At 41.5% G+C, this 27,460-nt stretch overlaps 1 protein-coding gene across 5 annotated transcripts in view; it reads right to left on the reverse strand.

Annotated features, from left to right (window-relative positions):
• The window catches only part of ARAP2 (ArfGAP with RhoGAP domain, ankyrin repeat and PH domain 2), a 416,250-nt gene that overhangs the window by 95,774 nt on the left and 293,016 nt on the right, over positions 1-27,460 (reverse strand). For all 5 annotated transcript variants that reach the window (XM_056556214.1, XM_056556235.1, XM_056556204.1 and 2 more), the window contains one exon: positions 7,931-8,036. In XM_056556214.1, coding sequence (XP_056412189.1) covers positions 7,931-8,036 — 106 coding nt within the window. The remainder of the gene's footprint in view (positions 1-7,930; positions 8,037-27,460) is intronic.

A 27,460-nucleotide genomic window follows, 5' to 3' on the forward strand; every position in this document is an offset into this window, starting at 1 on the left:
TTTGCAACAGCTGGAGGCACCCTGTTTGGGAATCACTGGCGTAGAATACCCCTATGTCCACCCCTATGCAAATCCCTAATTCAGGCCTCAAATGCACATGGCACTCTCACTTTGGAGCCCTGTCGTATTTTAAGGCAACAGTTTAGGGCCACATATGGGGTATCTCCGTACTCGAGAGAAATAGCCTAACAAATTTTGGGGGGCTTTTTCTCCTTTCACCCCTTATGAAAAGGTGAAGTTGGGGTCTACACCGGCATGTTAGTGTAAAAAAAATAATATTTTACACTAACATGCTGGTGTTGCCCTATACTTTTCATTTTGACAAGAGGTAAAAGGGGAAAAAAGCCCCCCAAAATTTGTAATGCAATTTCTTCCGACTACAAAGATACCCCATATGTGGGCGCAAAATGTTCTGGGGGCGCATAACAAGGCCCAGAAGGGAGAGTGCACCATGCACATTTGAGGTGATTTGCACGGGGGTGGCTGATTGTTACAGCGGTTTTGACAAACGCAAAAAAAAAAAAAAAACACATGTGACCCCATTTAGGAAACTAGATGCCTCACGGAATGTAATGAGGGGTGCAGTGAGCATTTACCCCCCCACTGGTGTCTGACAGATCTTTGGAACAGTGGGCTGTGCAAATTGAAAATTTTGTACAGCCCACTGTTCCAAAGATCTGACAGGTAAATGCTCACTGTACCCCTTGTTACGTTCCTCAAGGGGTCTAGTTTCCAAAATGGTATGCCATGTGGGTTATTTTTTTGCTGTCCTGGCACCATAGGGGCTTCCTAAATGCGACATGCCCCCCGAGCAAAATTTGCTCTCAAAAAGCCAAATATGGCTCCTTCTCTTCTGAGCATTGTAGTTCGCCCGTAGTGCACTTCAGGTCAACTTATAGGGTACCTCCATACTCAGAAGAGATGGGGTTACAAATTTTGGGGGGTATTTTCTGCTATTAACCCTTGCAAAAATGTGAAATTTGGGGGGGAAACACACATTTTAGTTACATTTTTATTTTATTTTTTTAACATATGCAAAAGTCGTGAAACACCTGTGGAGTATTAAGGCTCACTTTATTCCTTGTTACGTTCCTCAAGGGGTCTAGTTTCCAAAATGGTATGCCATGTGTTTTCTTTTTGCTGTTCTGGCACCATACGGGCTTCCTAAATGCAACATGCCCCCCAAAAAACCTTTCAGAAAAACGTACTCTCCAAAATCCCCTTCTCGCTCCTTCACTTCTGAGCCCTCTACTGCGCCCGCCGAACACTTTACATGAACATATGAGGTATGTGCTTACTCGAGAGAAATTGGGCTGCAAAGATAAGTATAAATTTTCTTCTTTTACCCCTTGTAAAAATGAAAAAATTGGGTCTACAAGAACATGCAAGTGTAAAAAATGAAGATTGTGAATTTTCTCCTTCACTTTGCTGCTATTCCTGTGAAACACCTAAAGGGTTAAAATGCTGACTGAATGTCATTTTGAATACTATGGGGGGTGCAGTTTTTATAATGGGGTCATTTGTGGGGTATTTCTAATAAGAAGACCCTTCAAATCCACTTCAAACCTGAACTGGTCCCTGAAAAATTGTGAGTTTGGAAATTTTGTGAAAAATTGCTGCTGAACTTTGAAGCCCTCTGGTGTCTTCCAAAAGTAAAAACACGTCAATTTTATGATGTAAACATAAAGTGGACATATTGTATATGTGAATAAAAAAAAATGATTTGGAATATCCATTTTCATTACAAGCAGAGAGCTTCAAAGTTAGAAAAATGCAAAATTTTCTAATTTTTCATCAAATTTTGGGATTTTTCACCAAGAAAGGATGCAAATTACTACAAAATGTTACCACTATGTTAAAGTAGCATATGTCACGAAAAAACAATCTCGGAATCAGTATGATAACTAAAAGCATCCCAGAGTTATTCATGTTTAAAGTAACAGTGGTCAGATGTGCAAAAAATGGCCGGGTCCTAAGGTGTAAAATGGCTGGGTCCTTAAGGGGTTAATGATACCGTATGGTGAACGGCTTGAACTTAAAAAAAAAAAAAGAAAAAAGTCCAAAACTGCTGCTTTTAAAAAAAAAAAAATGTACCCAAAAAATTTATAAAAATGTATTAAACATTATATATATGCAAATATGGTATGAATAAAAAGTAAAGATCATGACACAAAGAATGAGCCATCATACCGCCGCTTATACGGAAAAATGAAAGTTATAGGTTTTCAAAATAGAGGGATTTTAAACTTACGAATTTGGTTTGCGATTTTTTCTAAGCGCAGCAGTAATAGAAAAGTGTGTAATCATTTTAATTGTATTGACCCAAACAATAAAGAACACATGTAATTTTACTATAAATTGTATGGCATGAAAACAAAACCTTCCAAAATTTTCTAAATTGCGTTCTTCTTTTAAAGGGGTATTCCAGGAATTTTTTTTATTTGACTATGCTACAGGGGCTGTAAAGTTAGTGTAGTTCATAATATAGTGTATTTACCTGTGTGTGACGGTTTTCTCACAATTCTTATGTGATTTTCTCCCCAATATTTATTTTTTACAGCATACAAAATGACTGCTGTCTCGGATTTTTCCCAGGTTGCAATGCGGTTGAGCCCTGACTCACTAGTCAGCTGATGACAGGGAGCCTGTCTGCTTCAATGGGTGGAGAGAGCAATCTGCAAGTAATGCAACAGCTGGAGGCACCCTGATTGAAAACCACAGTTCTTCAGCTCATTTATGTTTCAATGGGTTGGGTGGCTGATGTGTGGGAAGGAGGAAAATTGAATCATGGGATTTGTAGGCAAACAAGAAAACTGAAAATAGGAAATGCAAGTAAGCCACAGTATTATGGTAATCTCACAGCATAGCCATTTAGCCCAAGACAAGTGCAGATCCTTCCTAAGCATGTCCATTACTGTCCGCCATGTACGTACTAAAATCACCTTATGCTGGATAACCACTTTATATTTCCCCACACAAATAGTATTTTTTTGATTGTGCCATACATTTTATGGTAAAGTGAGTGATGGCATTACAACGGACAACTGGTTACGCAAAAAACATGCCCTCATACTAGTCTGTGCATGTAAATATAAAAGAGTTATAATTTTTTGAAGGTGAGGAGGAAAAAACTAAAATGTAAATATAAAATTGTCCTTAAAGGGGTACTCTGGTGCTTACACATCTTATCCCCTATCCAAAAGGATAGGGGATAAGATGCCTGATCGCGGGAGTCCCGCAGCTGGGGATGCCCGAGATCATGCACGCGGCACCCCGTTTATAATCAGTCCCCGGAGCGTGTTCGCTCCGGGTCTGATTAAGGTCGACCGCAGGGCCGGGGGTGTGTGACGTCGTGCCCCCGCCCCCGTGTGACATCATGCTCCACCCCTCAATGCAAGCATACGGGAGGGGGCGTGATAGCTACGGGAGGGGGCGACTCCCGCAATCAGGCATCTTATTCCCTGTCCTTTGGATAGGGGATGAGATGTGTAAGCACCGGAGTAGTCCTATAAGGCCAAAATGGGCTGAGTCCTTACTGGGTTAAAGGGGTACTCCGGTGGAAAACTATTTTATTTTTTTAATTAACTGGTGCCAGAAAGTTAAACAGATTTGTAAATTACTTCTATTTAAAAGTCTTAATCCTTCCAGTACTTATCATCTGCTGTATGCTACAGAGGAAGTTCTTTTATTTGAATTTCTTCTCTGTCTGACCACAGTGCTCACTGCTGACACCTCTGTCCATGTCAGGAACTGTCCAGAGCAGGAGAGGTTTGCTATGGGAATTTGCTCCTGCTCTGTACAGTTCCTAAAATGGACAGAGGTGTCAGCAGAGAGCACTATGTTTAGACTGAAAAGAAATTCAAAAAGAAAAGAACTTCCTCTGGAGCATACAGCAGCTGATAATCACTGGAAGGATTAACAGTTTTAAATAAAAGTAATTTACAAATCTTTTTAAAAAAAAGCTTTCCAACGGAGTACCCCTTTAAAATTTTAATGGGGAACTTGTTTCATTGCATTTACAGTTGCACATGCGCCTAAGCACTTTTTTATCATGACTTTTTTTGTTACACAGAAGTAGCAAACAGCCTTACCTAAGCAATTTTTGCCTTTCACTTTGCAGTGTTCACGAATTTACCAAGTGCGAATGTTGCACATAGGCAAAATAAAAGTCGCAAACCCCTCCAAAAAGTCACAAACCTATGCCAGGTAAGACCTGGCTTACAAAACTGCCCTTAGGCTAAGTTTACACTTCCACTGCAGTTTTTGAGCCAAAGTCAGAAGTGGATCCATAATGGAGGAGACGTGTAAGTTCTTCCTTTATATGTCCTATTCCTTTTGAATACACTTCTGACTATGGCTCAAAAACTGCAGTGGCTGTTTTTTAAAAACTGCCAGAAAAAAAAAAAAAAAAACAAGTGGAAACATAGCCTAAGGTTAGGTTCAGACTATGGAATTTTCAAAGCAGAATTGCAGGCGGAAATTCCGCTTGCTAAAATGTACTGTATAACGAATGGTTTTCCGTTCACAAATTCACACTTCGGAATTTGTGAAGTGGAATTTGTGAACGGAAAATCCGCTTGAAAATTTCTGCCTTAAGAAAGGTTTTTCTCTTTCTTCAGGCGGAAATCCGCGCGGAACACATTGCAGTCTATTGGAGACTGCAGTGTCCGCGCGGTCCTAGCGCCGATTGATTCAGCCGGCGCTGGCCGCACTCGAAATCTCCGGGCGGAAATTTTCTGCCCGGAGATTCCGTAGTCTGAACCTAGCCTAAGAGAGCACTTTTAAAAAGTCTCACAAAAAGTCGCAGAGAGGAGGAATCATACAAAAAGGTGTTCTAAAGTGATTTATAGTTTTTTTGCTTATGTGCACCAAATTTATCAACCCCCCTTGATAAAAATTTACTTACCAAAGGCAACAATGATAAATCTCCCCTATTATGATTTAAGAAACCTTTGACAAGTCATAGAGACATAGGGCGAAGTTATCATTGTTTGTGTACATTATATTGTTTTTACCTTCATTAGCCTGGAAATAAGTCATGTGTACTTTCACATTTATCAAAGAAGTGCAGGGTCTTCATACATAGCAAAAGTAGCTTGGATGTAGACAAGTTTCAAAATAAAGTCCGAATTGCTTGAATGCTTTATAAATCACAGACCACAGCAAAAAAGCTAATCATGCCAAAAATCTGTGCAAAAATCCTTTTATTGCATCTTGGTGTTCATTCAGACAGCATATCCAGAGAAACATCAATGTTGTAACCCATGCGCAAAGTCCGGGTCTTGACAAAGACCTGTAGTCAAAAAGTTGCTGTTTCTCTGATCAAGATCTGGATTCTGAGACCCCCACTAAATTCTAGAACAAGCAAAGAGAAGCTTCTCTCCCCATCATTCACCTCGCTGCAGGAGATGGGCGGCTCCATACACTTTATATAGAATCTATCTCCTGAAGTAAGGAGAGAGATGGGGAGAGAAGCACTTAGCTGAGCATTCCTCTTTTTTTTGTCCTAGCATTTTGTAGAGGTCAGAGGCGAATTGACAACACTCAGGGCCCCCAGACCAAAAAAAGCCCATGTGAGGCTCCGCCTCTGGTCACACTTTTACCCCTTCCTATTCTACCCAAATCCCTCCATCACCCCTAAACACAAAATAAACAAAAATGTATATATATTTTCAATGACCAATAATACCAATATACAAGGACAAAATATATAACACCACACAATAACTGGATTATACTGCCACACTGAACTGAATAAAACCACTATACACAGACCAGTATATTATACAGGATCTGAATACTATATAAGTGATTATATAAATTGCTCATATAGAAGTAGATACCAGCTCTACACAGAATCTGTATACTATATAGGTCATTAGATACAGTGGCCATATAGAGGTAGATACCAGCTGTACCATATAAGTGATTATACACAGGACCATATGGCGATAGATATCAGCTGTACACAGAATGTATATAACATACAAGTAATTACGGTTACATCTAGGGACTCAATTAGGTCGACAATTAGGTATTTTCTGATTAGCGGCATTCTCTTTCCTTTTCTTCTCCACCTGGATCAGACCACCATGTCAATCACTTAACATTTGCAGGACAAGCATGACACTGCATTTTTCAAGTGTGCTCCCCTCCTCTACACAATCTTCCCATCTATAGGACCACAAACTGTAAGAATGCTCTCCTTGGTGTCCTGCACAGTGAAAGGGCAAGTAGGTAGGTAGGTAGCCAGGTAGGTAGGTAACTAGGTAGGCAGATCAGGAATAGATCTAGATACATCAGATATGTAGGTAGGTGACTGGCCAAGTAAGAAGGTTGGTAGCCAAGTATGTAGGTAGGTGGCTAGCTAGGTAGTTAGGCAGCCATGTATGAAGGCCAGGTATGTACACAGTTAGGTAGCCAGATATATAGGTAGGTAGCAAAATATGTAGGTAGATAGTAAGGTAGCCAGGTGTGTAGGTATGTAGAAGGGCATCAAGGTCAAGTAGGTATCCAGCACCCCCCTCCACCCAGTGGCGGATCCAGAGTCTAGTCTTGGGAGGGACACTATCAGAGTATTTTGTGTTAGCAGACAAAAAATAAGGTGTTGCTCACAGAAGATACAGGTAGGTAATGCCACCAGGAAGTAGTGTCCCAAGGCAGTAGGCAGCAGTTTCCCCCACATTAGGTATAGGCAGCAGAGTTCCCCCACATTAGATATAGGCAGCAGAGTTCCCCCACATTAATTATAGGCAGCAGAGTTCCCCGCATTAGGTATAGGCACAAGATTTCCCCCACATTAGGTATAGGCAGAAGAGCCAAAGACACTGACCCCCCCCCCCCCCCATTTGTTTCCTCAAACTACAAGTCCCATCATTCCGTGTTTGAAAGTGGGAGGTCACTTATCTCCCTCCCAAACATCAGCCACCACACTCATTGAAACCCACCTGTGATTCTTTCCATGCAAAAGGCTCTCTCTTAAAGGGGTTATCCAGGGGAAAAAAATTATTTATCAACTGGCTCCAGAAAGTTAAACAGATTTGTGAATCACTTCTATTAAAAAATCTTAATCTTTCAGTATTTATGAGCTGCTGAAGTTGAGTTGTTCTTTTCTGTCTAAGTGCTCTCTGATGAAACCTGTCTCAGGAACTGTCCAGAGTAGAAGCAAATCCCCATAGCAAACCTCTTCTACTCTGTGCAGTTCCCAAGAAAAGCAGAGATGTCAGCAGAGAGCACTGTTGCCAGAAAGAAAAGAACAACTCAACTTCAGCAGCTGATAATTATTGGAAGGATTAAGAATTTTTTAATAGAAGTAATTTACAAATTTGTTTAACTTTCTGGAGCCAGTTGATATATAAAAAAAAAAAAAAAGTTTTTTCCTGGAATACCCCTTTAACACCTGACTAGTGATGTAATGTGTCGGGCCCGTCTGAAACCTGGAAAAACCTGAGATGACACTCATTTTGCATGCGGTTAAAAATAAACATTGTGGCAAAAAAATCACAGAAGAATTGCAGGACCACGAGGAAACACAGGTACAGACACTAAATTAGGAACTACACTAACTTTACAGCCCCTGTTGCATAGTCAAATAAAATAAAATTCCAGAACACCCTTTAAGTGTTACATACAGTGACTTGCAACTAAACCTAGCTTGCAAAACTGCATTTTAAATGAATCTAATATAGAAAATGTTCTTTGTATAATTGATAGTTCATTTAAAAACATTTAATGTACATTCTTTTTATTTATAATTGTTATTATCAGAATTATATTTGAAATCATATAAAAATGTAAAAAAAACATTGTCTGGCACTGTGACATTTTCCGAATGTAAAAATAAAATGATTGTTATGGCAACCATTAAAGACAAACAAGGAATTCATTTAGCTTCTTCATCTAATCACATTGCACAGACGGGCAGACTGACCTGTAAAGGTGTTCAATTAAAGCTGCCAGAGTTGTCTTGTTCAGTGCTGGAAGTGTATCTATTAAAGTTTTATACATTATCACCCGATCATGATCACTTGGAATATCTGAAAAAAGAAAGAAAATTTACTTTACATTTCAATGACAGTACATTATCTTAAATAGATAGAAATATTATGTATCTGCATTTCTTATAATCTACACTAAGATGACATTTAAATGATCAAAAAACCTTTGCTATGTTGTTCTACTAGTATTAATTTTGTTTGTTTACACCGGAAATTGAACCAAAAACAATTACTTTCAAATGTTCAAAACATGATAAAAAAAACTATAGAACAAGGCATACAGAGAAAACCAGTTAGTTGATCTAGATATTACTATATAGTATAAATCACTCAATTTAAGGGTATATAAAGTCAAAGTAGCATACAGCCAAGAAGGAAAAATCCAGCACTGCACGATCAGTGACAGTTCACATTCAACATGGCAGCGAAATAGCTGCACTCGATCAACACCAACGAGCCAAATAGGTGGTGCTCAAATATGCAAGGCAGCAGGTATGGCAAAAAAGATGGCAACTCCTATACCATTCCTGTGCTGGCAAACCTCCACTGTAATTTTGCATAGTGGCAAATATTAAAGGGGTACTCCGGTGATTTATTTTTTTTTTTTAAATCAACTGGTGCCAGAAAGTTGAACAGATTTGTAAATTACTTCTATTAAAAAATCTTAATCCTTCCTGTACTTATTAGCTGCTGAATACTACAGCGAAAATTCTTTCTTTTTGAAACACAGAGCTGTCTGCTGACATCATGAGCACAGTGCTCTCTGCTGACATCTCTGTCCATTTTAGGAACTGTCCAGAACAGCATATGTTTGCTATGGGGATTTCCTTTTACTCTGGACAGTTCCTAAAATGGACAGAGATGTCAGCAGAATGCACTGTGCTCGTGATGTCAGCAGACAGCTCTGTGTTTCAAACGGAAAATAATTTCCACTGTAGTATTCAGCAGCTAATAAGTACAGGAAGGATTAAGATTTTTTAATAGAAGTAAGAACCCCTTTAATCATATGAACACAGGGTGTGAAAATGTCTACAGCTTAAAGAGGACCTGTAGTATGTAAAAAAAAAAATAAAAAAAAATAAAAAGATATATATATATATAAAAAGATATATATATATATATATATATATATATATATATATATATATATATATATATATGGGACCAACTTGGTTACCAGCTACGGCAACCACAAGTGTGCAAGATCTACAGGCTGGGCTGCAACATCTGGGGGCAAATGTTCTGGACGATGCCACATGGAACCTATATGCCTCCATAAACAACTGTATCTCATCAGAGCTCCTGTATTAAAGGAAATCTTTGGTGGCAGATTCCTTTTAAAGGGGAACTCCGGTGGAAAACATTTCTTTTTAACCCCTTAAGGACGCAGGGTTTTCAGTTTTTGCATTTTCGTTTTTTCCTCCTTACCTTTTAAAAATCATAACCCTTTCAATTTTCCCCCTAAAAATCCATATGATGGCTTATTTTTTGCATCACCAATTCTACTTTGCAGTGACATTAGTCATTTTACCCTAAAATCCACGGCAAAATGGGAAAAAAAAATCATTGTGTGACAAAATCAAAGAAAAAATGCCATTTTGTACATTTTGGGGCTTCCGTTTCTACGTAGTGCATATTTTGGTACAAATGACACCTTATCATTATTCTGTAGGTCCATACGGTTAAAATGATACCCTACTTATACAGGTTTAATTTTGTCCTACTTCTGGAAAAAATCATAACTACATGCAGGAAAATGTACACGTTTAAAAATGTCCTATTTTGACCCCTATAACTTTTTTATTTTTCCACGTACAGGGCGGTTTGAGGGCTAATTTTTTGCGCCGTGATCTAAAGTTTTTATCGGTACCATTTTTGTTTTGATCTGACTTTTTGATCACTTTTTATGAATTTTTTAATTGTATAAAAAGAAAACAAAAATACGCTTTTTTGGACTTTGGAATTTTTTTACGTGTACGCCATTGATCGTGCGGTTTAATTAACAATATATTTTTATATTTTGGACATTTATGCACGCGGCGATACCGAATATGTTTATTTTTATTTTTATCTACACTGTTTTATTTTTTTAATGGGAAAAGGGGGGTGATTCAAACTTTAATTAGGGAAGGGGTTAAATGATATTTATTAACACTTTTTTAAAACTTTTTTTTGCAATGTTATAGCTCCCATAGGGACCTATAACACTGCACACACTGATCTTTTACACAGATCACTGGCGTGTATTAACACGCCTGTGATCAGTGTTATCGGCGCTTGACTGCTCCTGCCTGGATCTCAGGCACCGAGCAGTCATTCGCCGATCGGACACCAAGGAGGCAGGTAAGATCCCTCCCGGTGTCCTGTAAGCTGTTCGGGACGCCGCGATTTCACCCCGGCAGTCCCGAACAGCCCGACTGAGCCGGGATATTTTCACTTTCGCTTCAGACGCGGCAGTCAGCTTTGATCGCCACGTCTGAAGGGTTAAAACAGGGCATCACCACGATCGGTGATGTCCAGTATTAGCCGCGGGTCCCGCAGAATATCGCGGGAGTCGGCGGAGGATGTAAATATACGTCCTTTGTCGTTTTAAATTAACTGGTTTTAGAAAGTTATACAGATTTGGAAATTACTTCTATTAAAAAATATTGGTCCTTCCAGTACTTATCAGCTGCTGTATAGTCCAGAGGAAGTTGAGTTGTTATTTTCAGTCTGACCACAGTGCTCTCTGCTGATACGTCTGTCCATGCAGGGACTGTGCGGAGCAGGATAGGTTTGCTATTGGTATTTGCTCCTACTCTGGACAGTTCCTGACACAGACAGAGGTGTCAGCAGAGAGCACTGTGGTCAGACAGAAAAGAACAACTTAACTTCCTCTGTAGTATACAGCAACTGATAAAAAAAAAAATTCTACCTTTAAGGCCAGGTGAGGCGCAACAAAGTACTAAATCCTCCTTTCAATTGTAAAGTTTTTCCCCAATATTCTTATCCTTTCTCTCAAATATTGTAATCACTTGTACATATCAGCATTACATTTACACTTTTTTTTTTGTTTGTCAATGAATGTATTCAGCTGACTATAGGTGATTTAAATATTTTTTTTTTTTATGGTTTAGAACTTTAATGCAAAGTTGTGTGGGCTATGGAGATATGATTAGGGGATTAATAGTCACACCCCCCTGTAACATAATTTACACCCACTCAGCCTCTTAACAAAAGATGAGCGAGCCGAATCCAGTGAACCCGGATTTGACATGAACTTTTAGACTTTTATGGCTCATCGAACACTTGAGCTTTTATCAGCTTAGCTTGTAAATGTCACGATGCCGGCTGGCAGGAGGTGGATCCTCTGTGCCAGAGAGGGATGGCGAGGACCGTGCTAGTGGACCGGTTCTAAGACACTACTGGTTTTCACCAGAGCCCGCCGCAAAGCGGGATGGTCTTGCTGCGGCGGTAGTGACCAGGTCGTATCCACTAGCAACGGCACCTCTCTGGCTGCTGAAGATAGGCGAGGTACAAGGGAGTAGGCAGAAGCAAAGTCGGACGTAGCAGAAGGTCGGGGGCAGGCGGCAAGGTTCGTAGTCAGGGGAGATAGCAATAGTTCTGGTACACAGGGTATAAACACACAAAGAACGCTTTCACTGGCACTAAGGCAACAAGATCCGGCAAGGGAGTGCAAGGGAGGAGACTAGATATAAGCAGGGAACAGGTGGGAACCAATTAAGCTAATTGGGCCAGGCACCAATCATTGGTGCACTGGCCCTTTAAGTCTCAGGGAGCTGGCGCGCGCGCGCCCTAGAGAGCGGAGCCGCGCGCGCCAGCACATGACCGCAGGAGACGGGAACGGGTAAGTGACCTGGGATGCGATTCGCGAGCGGGCGCGTCCCGCTGTGCGAATCGCATCCCCAACGGCCATGAGAGAGCAGCGCTCCCGGTCAGCGGGACTGACCGGGGAGCTGCAGGGAAAGAGACGCCGTGAGCGCTCCGGGGAGGAGCGGGGACCCGGAGCGCTAGGCGTAACAGTACCCCCCCCTTAGGTCTCCCCTTCTCTTTATCGGGTAACTGCCTCCCCTGGGATGAGGACACCGGGAAAGGATGGAGGGATTCCTCAACGGCAGGCAGAACCGCAGGAGTAGGAATGGGGAGAGAGGGCAGAGGGCGGGACCTGGCACGGGGCAGTGTGACACCAGGACGAGGGCCATGAGGGGACACAGAAGCTTGCCTGATGGAACTGGGAGGGGGGGAGGGGCATTTCCTGTGGCAGGCAGAGTCCTTAATGACCTTAGGGGGACCAGATACAGGAGGAACCACAGAGTTACGGCAAGGGTTACTGGGAACCGGTTTTAGACAGTTCTTGGAACAAGAGGACCCCCAACTCTTGATCTCCCCAGTGGACCAATCCAGGGTTGGGGAATGAAGTTGAAGCCAGGGAAGTCCAAGGAGAATTTCCGAGGTGCAATTGGGGAGGACCAAAAGTTCAATCCTCTCGTGGTGAGATCCGATGCTCATAAGAAGGGGCTCCGTGCGGAAACGTATGGTACAGTCCAACCTGGCTCCGTTGACCGCGGAAATGTGGAGTGGCTTGACAAGACGGGTCACCGGAATCCGGAATTTATTCACAAAGGAGTCCCGAATAAAATTCCCAGAAGCTCCAGAGTCCAGGCAGGCCACGGCTGAGAGGGGAGAGCTGGCTGAAGTGGAAATCCGAACAGGTACCGTGAGACGTGGAGAAGCCGACTTGGCATCAAGAGACGCCACACCCACGAGAGCTGAGTGCGGGCGTGCGTTTCCCAGACGTGGAGGACGGATTGGGCAATCCACCAGAAAATGTTCAGTACTGGCACAGTACAAACAAAAGATTCTCTTCCTTACGGCGATTCCTCTCTTCCAGGGTCAGGCGAGACCGATCCACTTGCATGGCCTCCTCGGCGGGAGGCCTAGGCGCAGATTGCAGTGGAGACTGTGGGAGAGGTGTCCAGAGATCTAAGTCTTTTTCCTGGCGGAGCTCTTGATGCCTCTCAGAAAAACGCATGTCAATGCGAGTGGCTAGATGAATGAGTTCATGCAGGTTAGCAGGAGTCTCTCGTGCGGCCAGAACATCTTTAATGTTGCTGGATAGGCCTTTTTTAAAGGTCGCGCAGAGAGCCTCATTATTCCAGGATAGTTCAGAAGCAAGAGTACGGAATTGTATGGCGTACTCGCCAACGGAGGAATTACCCTGGACCAGGTTCAGCAGGGCAGTCTCAGCAGAAGAGGCTCGGGCAGGTTCCTCAAAGACGCTTCGAATTTCCGAGAAGAAGGAGTGTACAGAGGCAGTGACGGGGTCATCGCGGTCCCAGAGCGGTGTGGCCCATGACAGGGCCTTTCCAGACAGAAGGCTGACCACGAAAGCCACCCTAGACCTTTCAGTAGGAAACTGATCCGACATCATCTCCAAGTGCAAGGAACATTGCGAAAGAAAGCCACGGCAAAACTTAGAGTCCCCATTAAATTTGTCCGGCAAGGACAGGCGGAGGCTAGGAGCGGCCACTCGCTGCGGAAGGGGTGCAGGAGGTGGCGGAGGAGATGATTGCTGCTGCAGTTGCGACTGAAGTTGGTGCACAATGGTGGACATTTCCGACAGCCGGTGGGATAGATGGGCGATCTGTCGGGATTGCTGGGCGACCACCGTGGTGAGATCAGAGATGGACTGCTGGGGAACCTCAGCGGGATCCATGGCCGGATCTACTGTCACGATGCCGGCTGGCAGGAGGTGGATCCTCTGTGCCAGAGAGGGATGGCGAGGACCGTGCTAGTGGACCGGTTCTAAGACACTACTGGTTTTCACCAGAGCCCGCCGCAAAGCGGGATGGTCTTGCTGCGGCGGTAGTGACCAGGTCGTATCCACTAGCAACGGCACCTCTCTGGCTGCTGAAGATAGGCGAGGTACAAGGGAGTAGGCAGAAGCAAAGTCGGACGTAGCAGAAGGTCGGGGGCAGGCGGCAAGGTTCGTAGTCAGGGGAGATAGCAATAGTTCTGGTACACAGGGTATAAACACACAAAGAACGCTTTCACTGGCACTAAGGCAACAAGATCCGGCAAGGGAGTGCAAGGGAGGAGACTAGATATAAGCAGGGAACAGGTGGGAACCAATTAAGCTAATTGGGCCAGGCACCAATCATTGGTGCACTGGCCCTTTAAGTCTCAGGGAGCTGGCGCGCGCGCGCCCTAGAGAGCGGAGCCGCGCGCGCCAGCACATGACCGCAGGAGACGGGAACGGGTAAGTGACCTGGGATGCGATTCGCGAGCGGGCGCGTCCCGCTGTGCGAATCGCATCCCCAACGGCCATGAGAGAGCAGCGCTCCCGGTCAGCGGGACTGACCGGGGAGCTGCAGGGAAAGAGACGCCGTGAGCGCTCCGGGGAGGAGCGGGGACCCGGAGCGCTAGGCGTAACAGTAAAGAGTGCAAAAAAAAACAGAAAGCATGTTTTTTTAAGGGTGGAAAAAACAAGGTGGGAAGGGAGGGGGGGGGTGAGATGACGTAGGCAAAGTAGCAGATAACATGATAACCCAGGTCAATCATGTGATTTGTTGCTTACTGTGTCAATCAGAGAGCCAGACTCTAGTGATTAGATAGAGAGATAAATATTAGAAAGAGAGACCGTGTGTGTGAACAGGATTCAAATCCCACACAAGAATCGTATAGGGGCTCCTATACACCAAAACAGGCCATCCTATACCATCTTGTTGACTCCATGGCCTTCAGGCAACTAATGGGGTGTGGTCAGCCCAGGTGGCGTGTACTTACTGTAGTCACCATTATTTTGCAAATAAAGCCATCCCCACTTTGCACAATCATGTGGCGAAAAGTGTAGGCCACTCCATGAACTTGTCTGTGTGCAGAACAGTGCATGCCACAGTTGATACGTGGGGTAACAGCTATGGCCTGGGGAAATATGTGTCTGAAAAAGTTTTCTCCATTGCTATGGTCTCAGTGTGATTACCCAGCCAGGCCTGAGCAAAATTCTAATTTATTGTATTTGCTTTTGCAAACACCCAGCGGCCAGCCAGGGCTGCTAGACAAATTAAAATAGATTTTTTGGCAAGCCTGCTACTTTCAGAAAGGCCTGGGCCGCTGGGGCAAAATTAAAATTGATTTTAAAGGTTTCTCAACCTGTTGCTGTATACTAGAACTTCCTCCAGTACACCACTGTGACATGCTGGAGGTTGCTATTGCAACCTTCCTCCCTCCCTCCAGCCAGCCAGCCAGGCCTGGGTCACATGGCTGGCCAAATTTAAATTAATTTGAATGGTTTCTGAACCTGCTGCTGTACGTAGGCTACTACATATTTCTCCAGTAAACCACTGTGACATGCTAAAAGTTGCTATTCCAACCTCCCTTCCTTCCTCCCTCTAGCAAGCCAAACCAGGGTCACCTGGCTGGTCAAATTAGAATTCACTTTAAAGGTGTCTCAACCTGCTGCTTTACGCAGACTACTACGACTTCCTCCAGTAAGCCACTATGACATGTTTAGCCAGATATAGGCATCACCAGTCCAGTTCATTGAAACATTTTCAAATTTAATTTAAGAACGACCACCTTCCTGCTTCTACCAGTCTGCCATCTCCTGCTGTACGCTATTGACAAAACTATGCCATCTCATGCTGTACACTAGTAACATCAGTCAGCCCCCACCTGCTGTACGCTGGATACCACTAGTAACACCAATCCTCTATCACCCTACTTCCAGCAAAGCCTACACTTACACAACCGTCATCCACAAAAAATGGGATAAATTTTAGCATGCTTGGAAAAAGCCACTGCGTCTTCCCATGCCTCCGTGTGCATATTAACACTGGCAGGCATCTACTGAAAACCAGGGATACTTTATGCCACTTTATTTTGGTGTGAATAAGCCTACAAAATGGGTGAGCTGTAATAGTTACCATGGGTTACCGCACATTGCCATAACTGAGCTTTAAAAACACTTTAAAACTACTTGAATACATTCCTTATGGTGTTAGACAGGGGTTTAGAGCTGTTAGGCAGTGTTATAAATTTGTTTAGGGGCTTATTTCATTTCCAGATCGAGCCAAACCGAACTTGCGATTTCGGATAAGTTCGGCGAATCCGACGAACCAAATTTTTTAAAAGTTTGCTCATCTCTACTTCTAAACATATTCCCTGAACCCCATATTCTCCCTCAGTTTCTGCCTATCTGAAAATTCATTGAAAAGTACAGATAGTGAACCTAAACTAAGAGTTAAACCCTTATATCTAAGGAACCTGTAGGTGTAGCAGGAATAAAAAACACCATTAGATCAGGGCACCCAAGGCTACAAAGTGATATGAAAAATGTTGGACTGACCAGAGGTTCTTTTTTTAAAACTTCAGACAGCAGCCCCTGTTCTCAGCAGGATCCAATCATGAAAGAGTATATATTTATTGCAACTAGACATACAGTAATGGTTTTGGATTCCACTTTCAGCCAATATGTCGATCTACTAGTGCATAGAAAACTAGAAACATTTAACACATTATTTTATTAACTTGGATAAAAGTAAATAATAAACTCACAGTGGTTTTCCTATAGACAATACTCTTTAACCATCGACAGGATAGGTTATAAGGCTTTGATCAGTGGGAATATGAACACTGAGACCCCCAGCAATTACAAAAATGTGGTCCATAGAGTTAAATTGAGTGGTGGTACACATGTCTGACCTGCCCCTCACTCAAAAGGGGGGGGGGGGGGGACGACGACGACACAGGACACCAGTTCTTGTAGTTGGACCCCACACCATTTAAACACTCAGATAGATGATGAGTGTCCTTTGTATAAATACTCCTTTAACAAGTTAATTTAATGATACATGTGTGGTGTCCTGGTACCGCTTCTTATACAGTACCTATGTATATGTGGGTTCCCATAGCCAGAGTCCCTAGGACGTAGGGATCCCTGTTATGTAGCCTACCCCTTGTCGCCTCTACTCCAACTAATAGCCTAGTAATTTATGTAAGGGTGATGTAAATATAGTAATATATGTAAATAAATGGTTAATTACGGGTTCCATAGCGTTGCAGGACCTGCGGGTCACGTGCCTAGGTAAACTCTATGGTATTCTGCTTAAGGACCTTTGGAGGCCCGGTGACGTATGCAATCCCATTACTCTGTGTAATGGTGAATGACAGATGTTCGGACCAATCGGATTCACCCCGCCCCCTGCCCATATAAGGGAGCATCGGCCATGTTTTGTCTCTCTTGTTCCTGGGCTGTCAAACGAGAAGGATCTGCGCAGCAACTATCACAGTGAGTTAGGCCCGAGCCTTGCGGCAACGGCTGAGTAATTCCGAATAGAGAGTGTATCATTCCCCAGACACTCTGCAGCATCACCGGACCTAATATAACCCCTAAATCCGGACGGATCTGCAAATATCTACCCTAAATTCAGAGACTTTCTAAATAGCTCAAGGTCTGCAACAACTGTCAGTCACTGAGCGATATAAGGACTGTTTGTATGAGACTGTTACTGTGCCTTGGATGTATCGCAAGCACTTAAGTAAAGTTGTTCAAGTTCAATTTCCTTGTGGACCTTCAGTAATTTCATGCACCTATCGTTACTGGGAAGGGCGGCGATAGCCCGGAGCATTACCTTAGCATACTAGCCCTCAGCTTGGCGTCATTAACTATAGGGTTAACATTAACCCCTCATATACCGATACCATACCACCACTACCATACACCCCCCAAGGGCTACCACACATGCAAATGGTGTGTGAATCACAAAAAAGAAAGCTCAAACTTAAGTTTTTTATATCATGCACTGATGCATACAATCATTCTAAAATATTTCTTAAATCCTATAATGTTTTCCGCATTATTAAGTCATTGTTAAATAAAATGAGAAAAAGTAACCAAAGAGCGTGAAGGCAACAACTTTTATGGGAATCAATATTTCAGCAGCAATGTATGCATTAATAGCTGATTTTATTAACATATGTTCTTGTTGACTACAGTAGCATGCTTTATATGTTTGGGTGATAAGATAAGTGGCCTAAAAAACCTGTTAATTTTAACACTTGAATGTGTTGGTTAATCAATAAACAAAGAGAAAATAGCATATAACATTGATTTACATAATAATAAAAAAATAATAATAATAATAGTAATAATGTTATACAATTGCATTTAATAGAATTCATGTGATGTACAAGACAAAAGTCTTTTCAGGTGGCAGAAAACCACAAAAAAAAAAAAATGTTTTTACACAGCATATTGAGATATGTAAAACAGCTGTAGAAATTTCAGTAACAATTCTGCTGTGTTTAAACACACCTATAGGAGGTCTTCACGGGTCAAAGACGAAAAAAAAATAGCCAAACTACTAAAAATTATAAAACTCATCGTAAACTCATAAAACTGCTTATAGAATTATTCATAGTTTGTTCCCTGCTGTAGTTTTAATCTTGGCAAAATCGGCTTACACTCCTGTGTGAAGATGTTGGCCAGCCAGTTGGCCAGTGATATCACTATACTGCCATGAACTAAACAGCATTATGCAGGAGCATAAACAGAAAAGAGGCAGGGGACATGGAAAAGAGGGTTAACATACCAGTAAATATATGAAGTTAGCAATTTGGGAAACTTTATTATTTTAGCCACAGAAACACCCTAGTGAATAAGCCCCAACTGGTCCAAGTACAGTGGGGATCAAAAGTTTGGGCACCCAAGGTAAAAATTTGCATTAATGTGCATAAAGAAGCAAAGGAATGATGGAAAAATCTCCAAAAGGCATCAAATTACAGATTAGACATTCTTATAATATGTCAACAAAAGTTAGATTTTATTTCCATCATTTACATTTTCAAAATAACAGAAAACAAAAAATGGCGTCTGCAAAAGTTTGGGCACCCTGCAGAATTTATAGCATGCAATTCCCCTTTGTAAAGTTGAGATCTGCCAGTGTCATGGATTGTTCTTAATCATCATCAGGGAAGACCAGGTGATGTCAATCTCAAAGGTTTTAAATGCCCAGACTCATCTGACCTTGCCCCAACAATCATCATCATGGGTTCTTCTAAGCAGTTGTCTAGAAATCTGAAACTGAAAATAGTTGACACTCACAAATCTGGAGAAGGCTATAAGAAGATAGCAAAACGTTTTCAGATGTCAATATTCTCTGTTCGGAATGTAATAAAGAAATGGCAGTCAACAGGAACAGTGGAAGTTAAAGCAAGATCTGGAAGACCAAGTAAAATATCAGACAGAACATCTCACAGGATCGTGAGAAAAACTATTCAAAACCCACATTTGACTGCACAATCCCTCCAGAAAGATCTGGCAGACACTGGAGTGGTGGTACACTATTCCACTACAAAGAGTCATCAAAAGAAAACCTCTTCTACGTCCTCACCACAAAAATCAGCCTTTGAACTTTGCAAATGAACTTATAGACAAGCCTGATGCATTATGGAAACAAGTTTTGTGGACCGATGAGGTTAAAATGGAACTTTTAGGCCGGAATGAGCAAAAGTGTGTTTGGAGAAGAAGGGGAACAGAATTTAATGAAAAGAACCTCTGTCCAACTGTTAAGCATGGGGGTTGATCAATCATGCTTTGGGGTTGTCTCGCAGCCAGTGGCACGAGTAGAAGGAAAAATGGATTCAATAAAATTTCAGCAAACTTTGGATGCTAACTTGATGCCATCTGTGAAAAAGTTGAAGTAAAAGAGAGGATGGCTTCTACAAATGGATAATGATCCTAAACACACCTCGAAATCCACGGGGGATTACATCAATAGACGTAAACTGAAGGTTTTGCCATGGCCTTCACAATCTCCTGACCTCAACATAATTGAAAATGTATGGATAGACCTTAAAAGAGCAGTGCGTGACAGACAGCCCAGAAATCTCAAAGAACTGGAAGACTATTGTAAGGAAGAATGGGCAAAGATACCTCAAACAAGAATTGAAAGACTCTTGGCTGGCTACAAAAAGCGTTTACAAGCTGTGATACTTGCCAAAGGGGGCAGTACAAGATATTAACTCTGCAGGGTGCCCAAACTTTTGCAGACACCATTTTTTTGTTTTCTTTTATTTTGAAAGTGTAAATGATGGAAATAAAATCTAACTTTTGTTGACATATTATAGGAATGGCTAATCTGTAATTTGATGCCTTTTGGAGATTTTTCCATCTTTCCTTGGCTTCTTTATGCACACTAATACAAATTTTTACCTGTGGTGCCCAAACTTTTGATCCCCACTGTAGCTGTGTTTTTATTGTGAATATATAACTTCATATTAAATAGCTGTATTTTTATTATAATCGGCATAATATAATATATATAATGTATACTTAGATAGATACAGTAGATAGATAGAGAGAGAGAGAGAGAGAGAGAGAGAGAGAGATAAGAAAGGGAATATGCAAAGCAGCTGAAAACATTCCCTGGACATCATCTTTAGCTCAAGTTACGGATTCTCAGAAACTGATCAGGATTTTAATGCCAAACCAGAACTATCTGCAGACAGCGCTGTTTTGGAGTATTTTGCTCCTTGTCAGGTCAGAGTAGGGTGTTCTGGCTTGCCTAGTAAGAGGCCTGTTGACTAGGCAAAAGGGATAAATATTCCTCCTAGAGAGAGGCACCACTTCTGGTGTATGGAGAAAGACCGTGGAGTGCTTATGGCCTTTTTTTGAATCTCCATACACCAGAAGTGGTGCCTCTTTCTAAGAGAAAAGAGAAATACTTATCCCATATATATATATATATATATATATATATATATATATATATATATATACACATATACTGTATACCGTATATACTCGAGTATAAGCCAACTCGAATATAAGCCGAGGCCCCTAATTTTACCCCCCCAAAAAAACCAGGAAAAGTTATTGACTCGAAGTTATGGACATGAAAATGACATACATTTTATTTGCTATATTTTGTATTCCTAAAGCCAGAAAGCCGCATGGAGTTTGAACAATGGCAAAATGGAGTCTCTTACCTGGGGTCTACTAGTCATGTTAAAAGGGGCCAATAGGTGGGCTCTTGTAACATTAGACAGACCACTATGGGCTGGCTGGGGACGGAGAACACCTAATAAAAAGGCCATTCAAAGGGGACCAAGCTTTTCTTTCTCTTGCGGGGCTGGATACTAACACACCTGGCCATTCAACTTCCTGTTTGGGCCTGAATCCTGAAACAAAGGACTGCAGCCTACTCCCATGCCTATCTTTGTTGCTCATACTTGCTGTAAAGGGTCCCCGAAGCTAAGTATGTCAGTATTATATTCTCTGTGTGTTTCATTTAGTATAGTTGTATCTTTTAAGGAAAATCCACCTAAATAGCCAACGGATAGTGTTTTCTACTATAATCGTTGTATATGTGTCTACTTACACTGCAGATTTAAGTTTCTAGCTATTTGTAAAATCTTTTTCTCTTTTCTCTCTTTTAGTTAGAGTGTGTTTTAGTTAGCTGTATATTAAAACATCTTTATTTCTGCCAGTATTTGGGTGTGTAGTGTTAATTTGTGCATTGGAGATTAGGATATAACTCTTCCAAAATTCCTAAATAGGTTGGTCTGTGGGGTGTTTATTTATGCATTTGGTCTCTGGTAGTACTGCTCAGTTAAGTGTCTATGCACCTGGTCTGTGAAAATATTGTATTCACAACACCGCATGGTGGCAGCCATTTTGGTCGGACATTTTGTGTCTCAGATGCATGGTCTGCAGATTTTTACTAGTCATAAAACCATTGGAGCCAGATCAAATTCAACCCCAAAGCCACGAACCACAACACTTGACTATAAGCCTAGAGTGGGAAATACATCATCCAGACCCCCGTCATCATCTAGACCCCGTCATCATCCCCCACCCCCTTCATCATCACCCCATGTCAATTCCTTCATCAGTGGCCTTTAACCTGCAGACATCCAGAGGTTTCAAAACTACAATTCCAAGCATGTCGGTTGCGCATGAACGTCCCTGTGCGTCGTCGTCAAGGCACCGTCACTACTCCGGGGCTGGTCCCGAAGCACGGAGAAGAGGCCCCCCTAGTGAAAATGGACAGCTCGCAACGACTAACCATCCCCACCGGATGGTGAGGAGGTGAGTACAAAACAAAATGGGGGGGGCTGGATGATGACGAAGCCCGCAGTGGTCTTCAACCTGCGGATCTCCAGAGGTTTCAAAACTACAACACCCAGCATGCCCGGACACCCGATGCCTGTACGGGCTTGCTGGGAGTTGTAGTTTTGCAACATCTGAAGGTCCGCAGGTTGAAGACCACTGATGAAGGGATTGACAGGTGGAGTTCACTCGAGTATAAGCCGAGGGGGCGTTTTCAGCACGAAAAATATAGCAGGGCCGCCATCAGGGGGGTTAAGGGATGCCCCAGTAAAGGGCTCGGAGCCCAGGGTGGGCCCGGACGGAACTGACACTTTTTCTTTTAAATGTTAGCGAGTCAGTGAGTGACAGTCACTTACTGACCACTGGGACAGTCACACTATACAATGATTGACTGACTGCTCTGATCACTGATCACAGCGCAAAAAATGAGCCCTCATACATTCCAGTTTACCACAAAATCTAAAAGTTATACTGGTCAGAAATGGAAAATTTTAAGCATGCTGATTTTTGTACAAAAAGGTATGATAGGTTTTAGTATACAGAATTGATCAGTAACAGTATAATGGTAATATGTATGGTGATAATATTCCTCTTTGTATACTGGTAATATGTATGATGGCAATATTTCCCCTTATATACTAGCGCAATAAAACTGCATGGCGGACTCTGGGGCAGATTTTGGGGTGGGCCACTGGGGGCCCAGGTCTTGCATTGTGTAAGGGGCCACACAATTTTTGATGGTAGCCCTGATCTTGAGACAGAGAGAAAGAAACATTAGAAACAAATTTTTCAAGCTGGCACATAAGAAACAGCAAAGTTTGGCTAGCATAAGGATCCGAGTGGCGATCTTGAAATGGTTAGATGATCGAGTTAGAGCATGTCCGCAATGAAAAGTGATGTGGAGTGTTCCTACTGAGTAGTGTTGAGCGGCATAGGCCATATTCGAATTTGCGAATATTCGTGAATATATGGACGAATATTCGTCATATATTCGCGAATATCCGCATATTCGTAATATTCTCGTTTTATTTTCGCATATATGAAAATTCGCATATGCGGAAACTAGCAGTCTCACACAGTAGTATTAGAGCCTTCTTTACACCACACAAGCTGAAAGCAGAGAGGGATGATCACTGTGATGTGTACTGTGAAAAAAAAAATATTCGTTATTCCGAATATATAGTGCTATATTCGCGAATATTCGCGAATTCGCGAATATGCGATATTCGCGAATAAAATTTGCATTTCAAATATTAGCGAGAAACACTACTACTGAGCAGTCATTTGTACCTACAGTATTAAAAAGGGTCTGAGAAAGAATAAACAATATACTGGCAGTACTGTCAGAGCTTGGACAGGTTTTGATAAATCTCCCCCAATGTCTTTCAATAAAAAACAAGCTTATTGCATACTACAATTATGGTATACACAACATAATGAACTATAACAAAAGTTGACTGAACCACTAAATCTAGTAAAGCACAGTTCTTTAACGTTACCTATCATGGCAGTGAATTAAGAATGTAAACACTACCTGACACGTATAAACACACACACACACAAACAGAAGAAGCATTCTATAAGAAGCATTCTATAAGAATAAAGAAAGAAAGGAATCCTTAAAGGTCATATAGTCACAAGCACCTAAGACATATAGCAAAATATGTTGTTCACCTTCATCAACTGTTAGAGAACATAAGAATCGCTCATTGTCTATATTTTACAGACTAACAGTGAATTTCACATTTTCTCAACCAGACTAAAGAAAATAAACCCATTATCCCTGAATTACTAAGAGTGGAGTGTAGTTTTCATTTCACTTTTTTTTTTTTCCTGACAGCTATTTTTCTATCGTATTTACTAATTTCCCCCTACGTTTTGCACTTTTCCTTAATTTTTTATTTTTTTATAACTGCTTTGAGTTGTGGGGTTTTACAGAGCCCAGATACACCAAATTTTATCAGGGAATGTTCGATAATTGAGTTTTTGAAACTGTTAAGGACATGTCCATTTTCCCCAGCTGCCAAGTCTCTTTTTCAGGTTTTCTGAGTAAAATGGAGAGTTGGCTGTTTTTTTTCTTAGATTTTCTGGTAAAAAATTCTGGCCCATGAAGCATAGAACACAATTTTGGTGCAAAACACAAGAACAAATTCATAAATGACCCCCATTGTCTTTCTCCCCACTCATCTTGGAATAAATGGATAAAAACCATGTTGATAACAAATGCTGAGTGGTCACATATAAACGATTACACTGATCAACCATAACATAATACCACTGATAGATTAAGTACATTTAATTGATTATTTTGTGACAATGACAAGGGATAACTAGGTCAGAACATCTCCAAAACTGCAGCCTTTGTGGAGTGTGACTCAAGGTAGTCTGATTCTCTGGGCAAAGTTCTTCTGGGAAACCTTGGGTCCCGTAATTCTTGTGGAAACGAACCCCCAACCTAAATTAAGTGCACCCTATTAAGGTAAAAAATTCTCCAATGGCATTTGACCTTTTCAACAGGATAATTTGCTGTAAAAATTTCTCTGGATTGGTTTGAAGAAGAAGGCAAATGCTTGGACTCCTAGTTTCCCGCATCTTATTCGAATAAAGCATCTGTGGGATGAACACCTTGCAACTTACATGACTAAAGAGATTTGCTCCTAATGTCTGGGTGCTAGATACTACATGACACCTTCAGAGATCAGGTGGATACCATGCCTTGATGTGTTATTGCTGTTTGGTTAGTGCGAGGGGGACCTGCAAAATATTAGGGGGTGATTTTTATGTTTTAGTTGTTGAGTGTATCTCTTGACACCCTATGCTGAAAGTATTTTTTTTAAGCTGGTTATCACATTCTACTCATCTTGGAATATGTCAAGCCAAGAGCAGAGAATACATTTCTATTCAGGCAAATTATCTGGAGAAAAGTCTGAGTAACAACAGTGTATTCAGAATGTCTTCCGACCAGATAACTTTTTTTGCAACCTGTTTTTCTGGGGCCTTGCGCTAAAATCTATTTCCCCAAACAATATGCACATAATGAGAAGGCATCAACTGAATTATAGATCTTTTTTTTTTTTTTTTTGCTAATTTAATTAACAGGAAAAACGAAATTTTCACATGAATATAGATATTCAGACCCCTAACTCAGTACTAAGTTGAAGCCCCATTGGCAGTGATTACAGCCTCCAGTCTTCTTGGGATGATGCCATAAGGTTTGCACAGCTGAATTTGTTGATTTTCAACCATTTTGTTGATTTTCTGCCATTCTTCTCTTAAGATCATCTTCAGGAGGTTGGATTTTCAGGTCTCCCCAGAGTACTCTGGATCAGGTTTCTCCTATCTGCACAGAGGATCTATGTAGCCCAGTAACAGTGACTATTGGGTTTTTGGTTCCCTTTATTTTATTTTTTTCCAGATCAACTGGTGCCAGAATGTTAAAAAGATTTGTAAATTACTTCAATTTAAAAATATTAATCCTTCCAGTACTTATCAGCTGCTGTATGCTACAGAGGGAGTTGTATAGTTCTTTTCTGTCATACCGCAATGCTTTCTGCTGACACCATTGTCCATGTCAGGAACTGTCCAGAGCAGGAGAGGTTTGCTATGGGGATTTTTTCCTTCTCTGGGCAGTTCCTGACATGGACAGAGGTGTCAGCAGAGAGCACTGTGGTCAGGCAGAAAATAACTATACAACTTCCTCTGGAGCATACAGCAGCTGATAAGTACTGAAATAATTAAGATTTTTAGGTAGCACTAATTTACAAATCTTCTTAACTTTTTGGAACCAGTTGATTTTTTTAAATTTGTTTTCTACCGGAGTACCCCTTTGAGAACTTTTAGTGCAACAGAAATAAGTTGTACCCATCTCCAGATATGTGACTCCACACAACCAAGTCTCTGAGCTCTACAGGAAGTTTTTCATCTCATGGCTTGGTTTTTGCTTCAATATGAATTGATAGCTGTCAAACTTTAAATATACAGTTTTTCTTTACAGATCATGTCCAGTCAAGTAAATTTACCACAGGTGACTCCACTCAATGTGTAGAAACACCTGAGAGAGGATCAAGAGAAATGGGAGATGCCAAAGCTAAATTACAAGAGTGATAGCAAAGGGTCTGAATACTTATGTCCATTCAATTTTCTAGTTTTTCAATTTTAATAACATGGCAAAAATGTCTATTACTCTGTTTTTACTTTCTTTTGTGGGTTTTGGATGCAGAACACTAAACAAGTTAATACAAATCTCATACTGTTGGAGTCGCAGGTTAACACAACACTAACACCATTAAATTTGTTAATTTACATATCATGATGAAAGTGTTGATTGTTCATACCTGATATTAACACACACATAATCTATATTTGGATGTGAATTAATATATAGGCGAAAAGCTGCTATTTAAAGGATTTTCAGGGTGTTATATATTTTTATTGAGCAGAAATATTTTGCTTATCAAAAGTAAAGCTATACAATGGCCAGGACAATATGGCCTCCATCAAGTGCAGTAGTATCATGGGTATGTTACCTTCACAATACTGTTTTGTACATAGCTTACTAGGAACAGTATTGTCTCATACGAATGGGCTGTCTCTACATTAAAGGAAATCTGTCATCAGTATAACCTGTACTAACTTGTTGGTACAGGGTTATAGTGCAAGTGACAATGATGAAAACCATACTTACCGATCCTCTGTCCATGGCTATTTCTGTAATTCCAGTCTTCTGGATATGGTAGTAAGGATCTTGGAGCACGGGGGCATTTCCAAGTCCCCTGTGCACATTGAAGTCACCATGCACAGGGGGCATGGGAACGTTTGGCCTGCACTAAGTTCCTTACTACCATATCCAGCAGACTGATAATTACAGATGAACAGAGCCACAGAGAGATTAGTAAGTATGATTTTCCTTAGCACTATAACCCTTTACCAACAGGTTAGTGTGGATGATACTGATGATGGATTCCCTTTAAATCTTCACAAACACTACAATGTATGTATGTATGTATTTAATATATTTATTAATCAATTATGTTTTATTTAACCCCTTAAGGATGCAGCCCATTTTTAACCTTAAATTGTTTCGAACGCTGGAGACGGAGCCAGGAGCTTGTGATGTCATAACCCCGCCCCTTCATGATGTCACACCAAACCCATTAAATGTAAGTCTATAGACTTGCATTGAGGGGGCAGGGCATGATGTCATGAGGAGGGCGGGGCTATGATGTCACGAGCTCCCAGCATGGCTCCAGTATTCGGAACAGTTTGTTCCAAACGCTGAGCAGCAGAATACCCCTTTAACGACTGAGCTCTTTTTTGCAAATCTGACCACTGTCACTTTATGCATTCATAA

Source organism: Hyla sarda, chromosome 1 (genome assembly GCF_029499605.1).
Source record: "Hyla sarda isolate aHylSar1 chromosome 1, aHylSar1.hap1, whole genome shotgun sequence".
In the NCBI taxonomy this organism is placed as follows: domain Eukaryota; kingdom Metazoa; phylum Chordata; class Amphibia; order Anura; family Hylidae; genus Hyla; species Hyla sarda.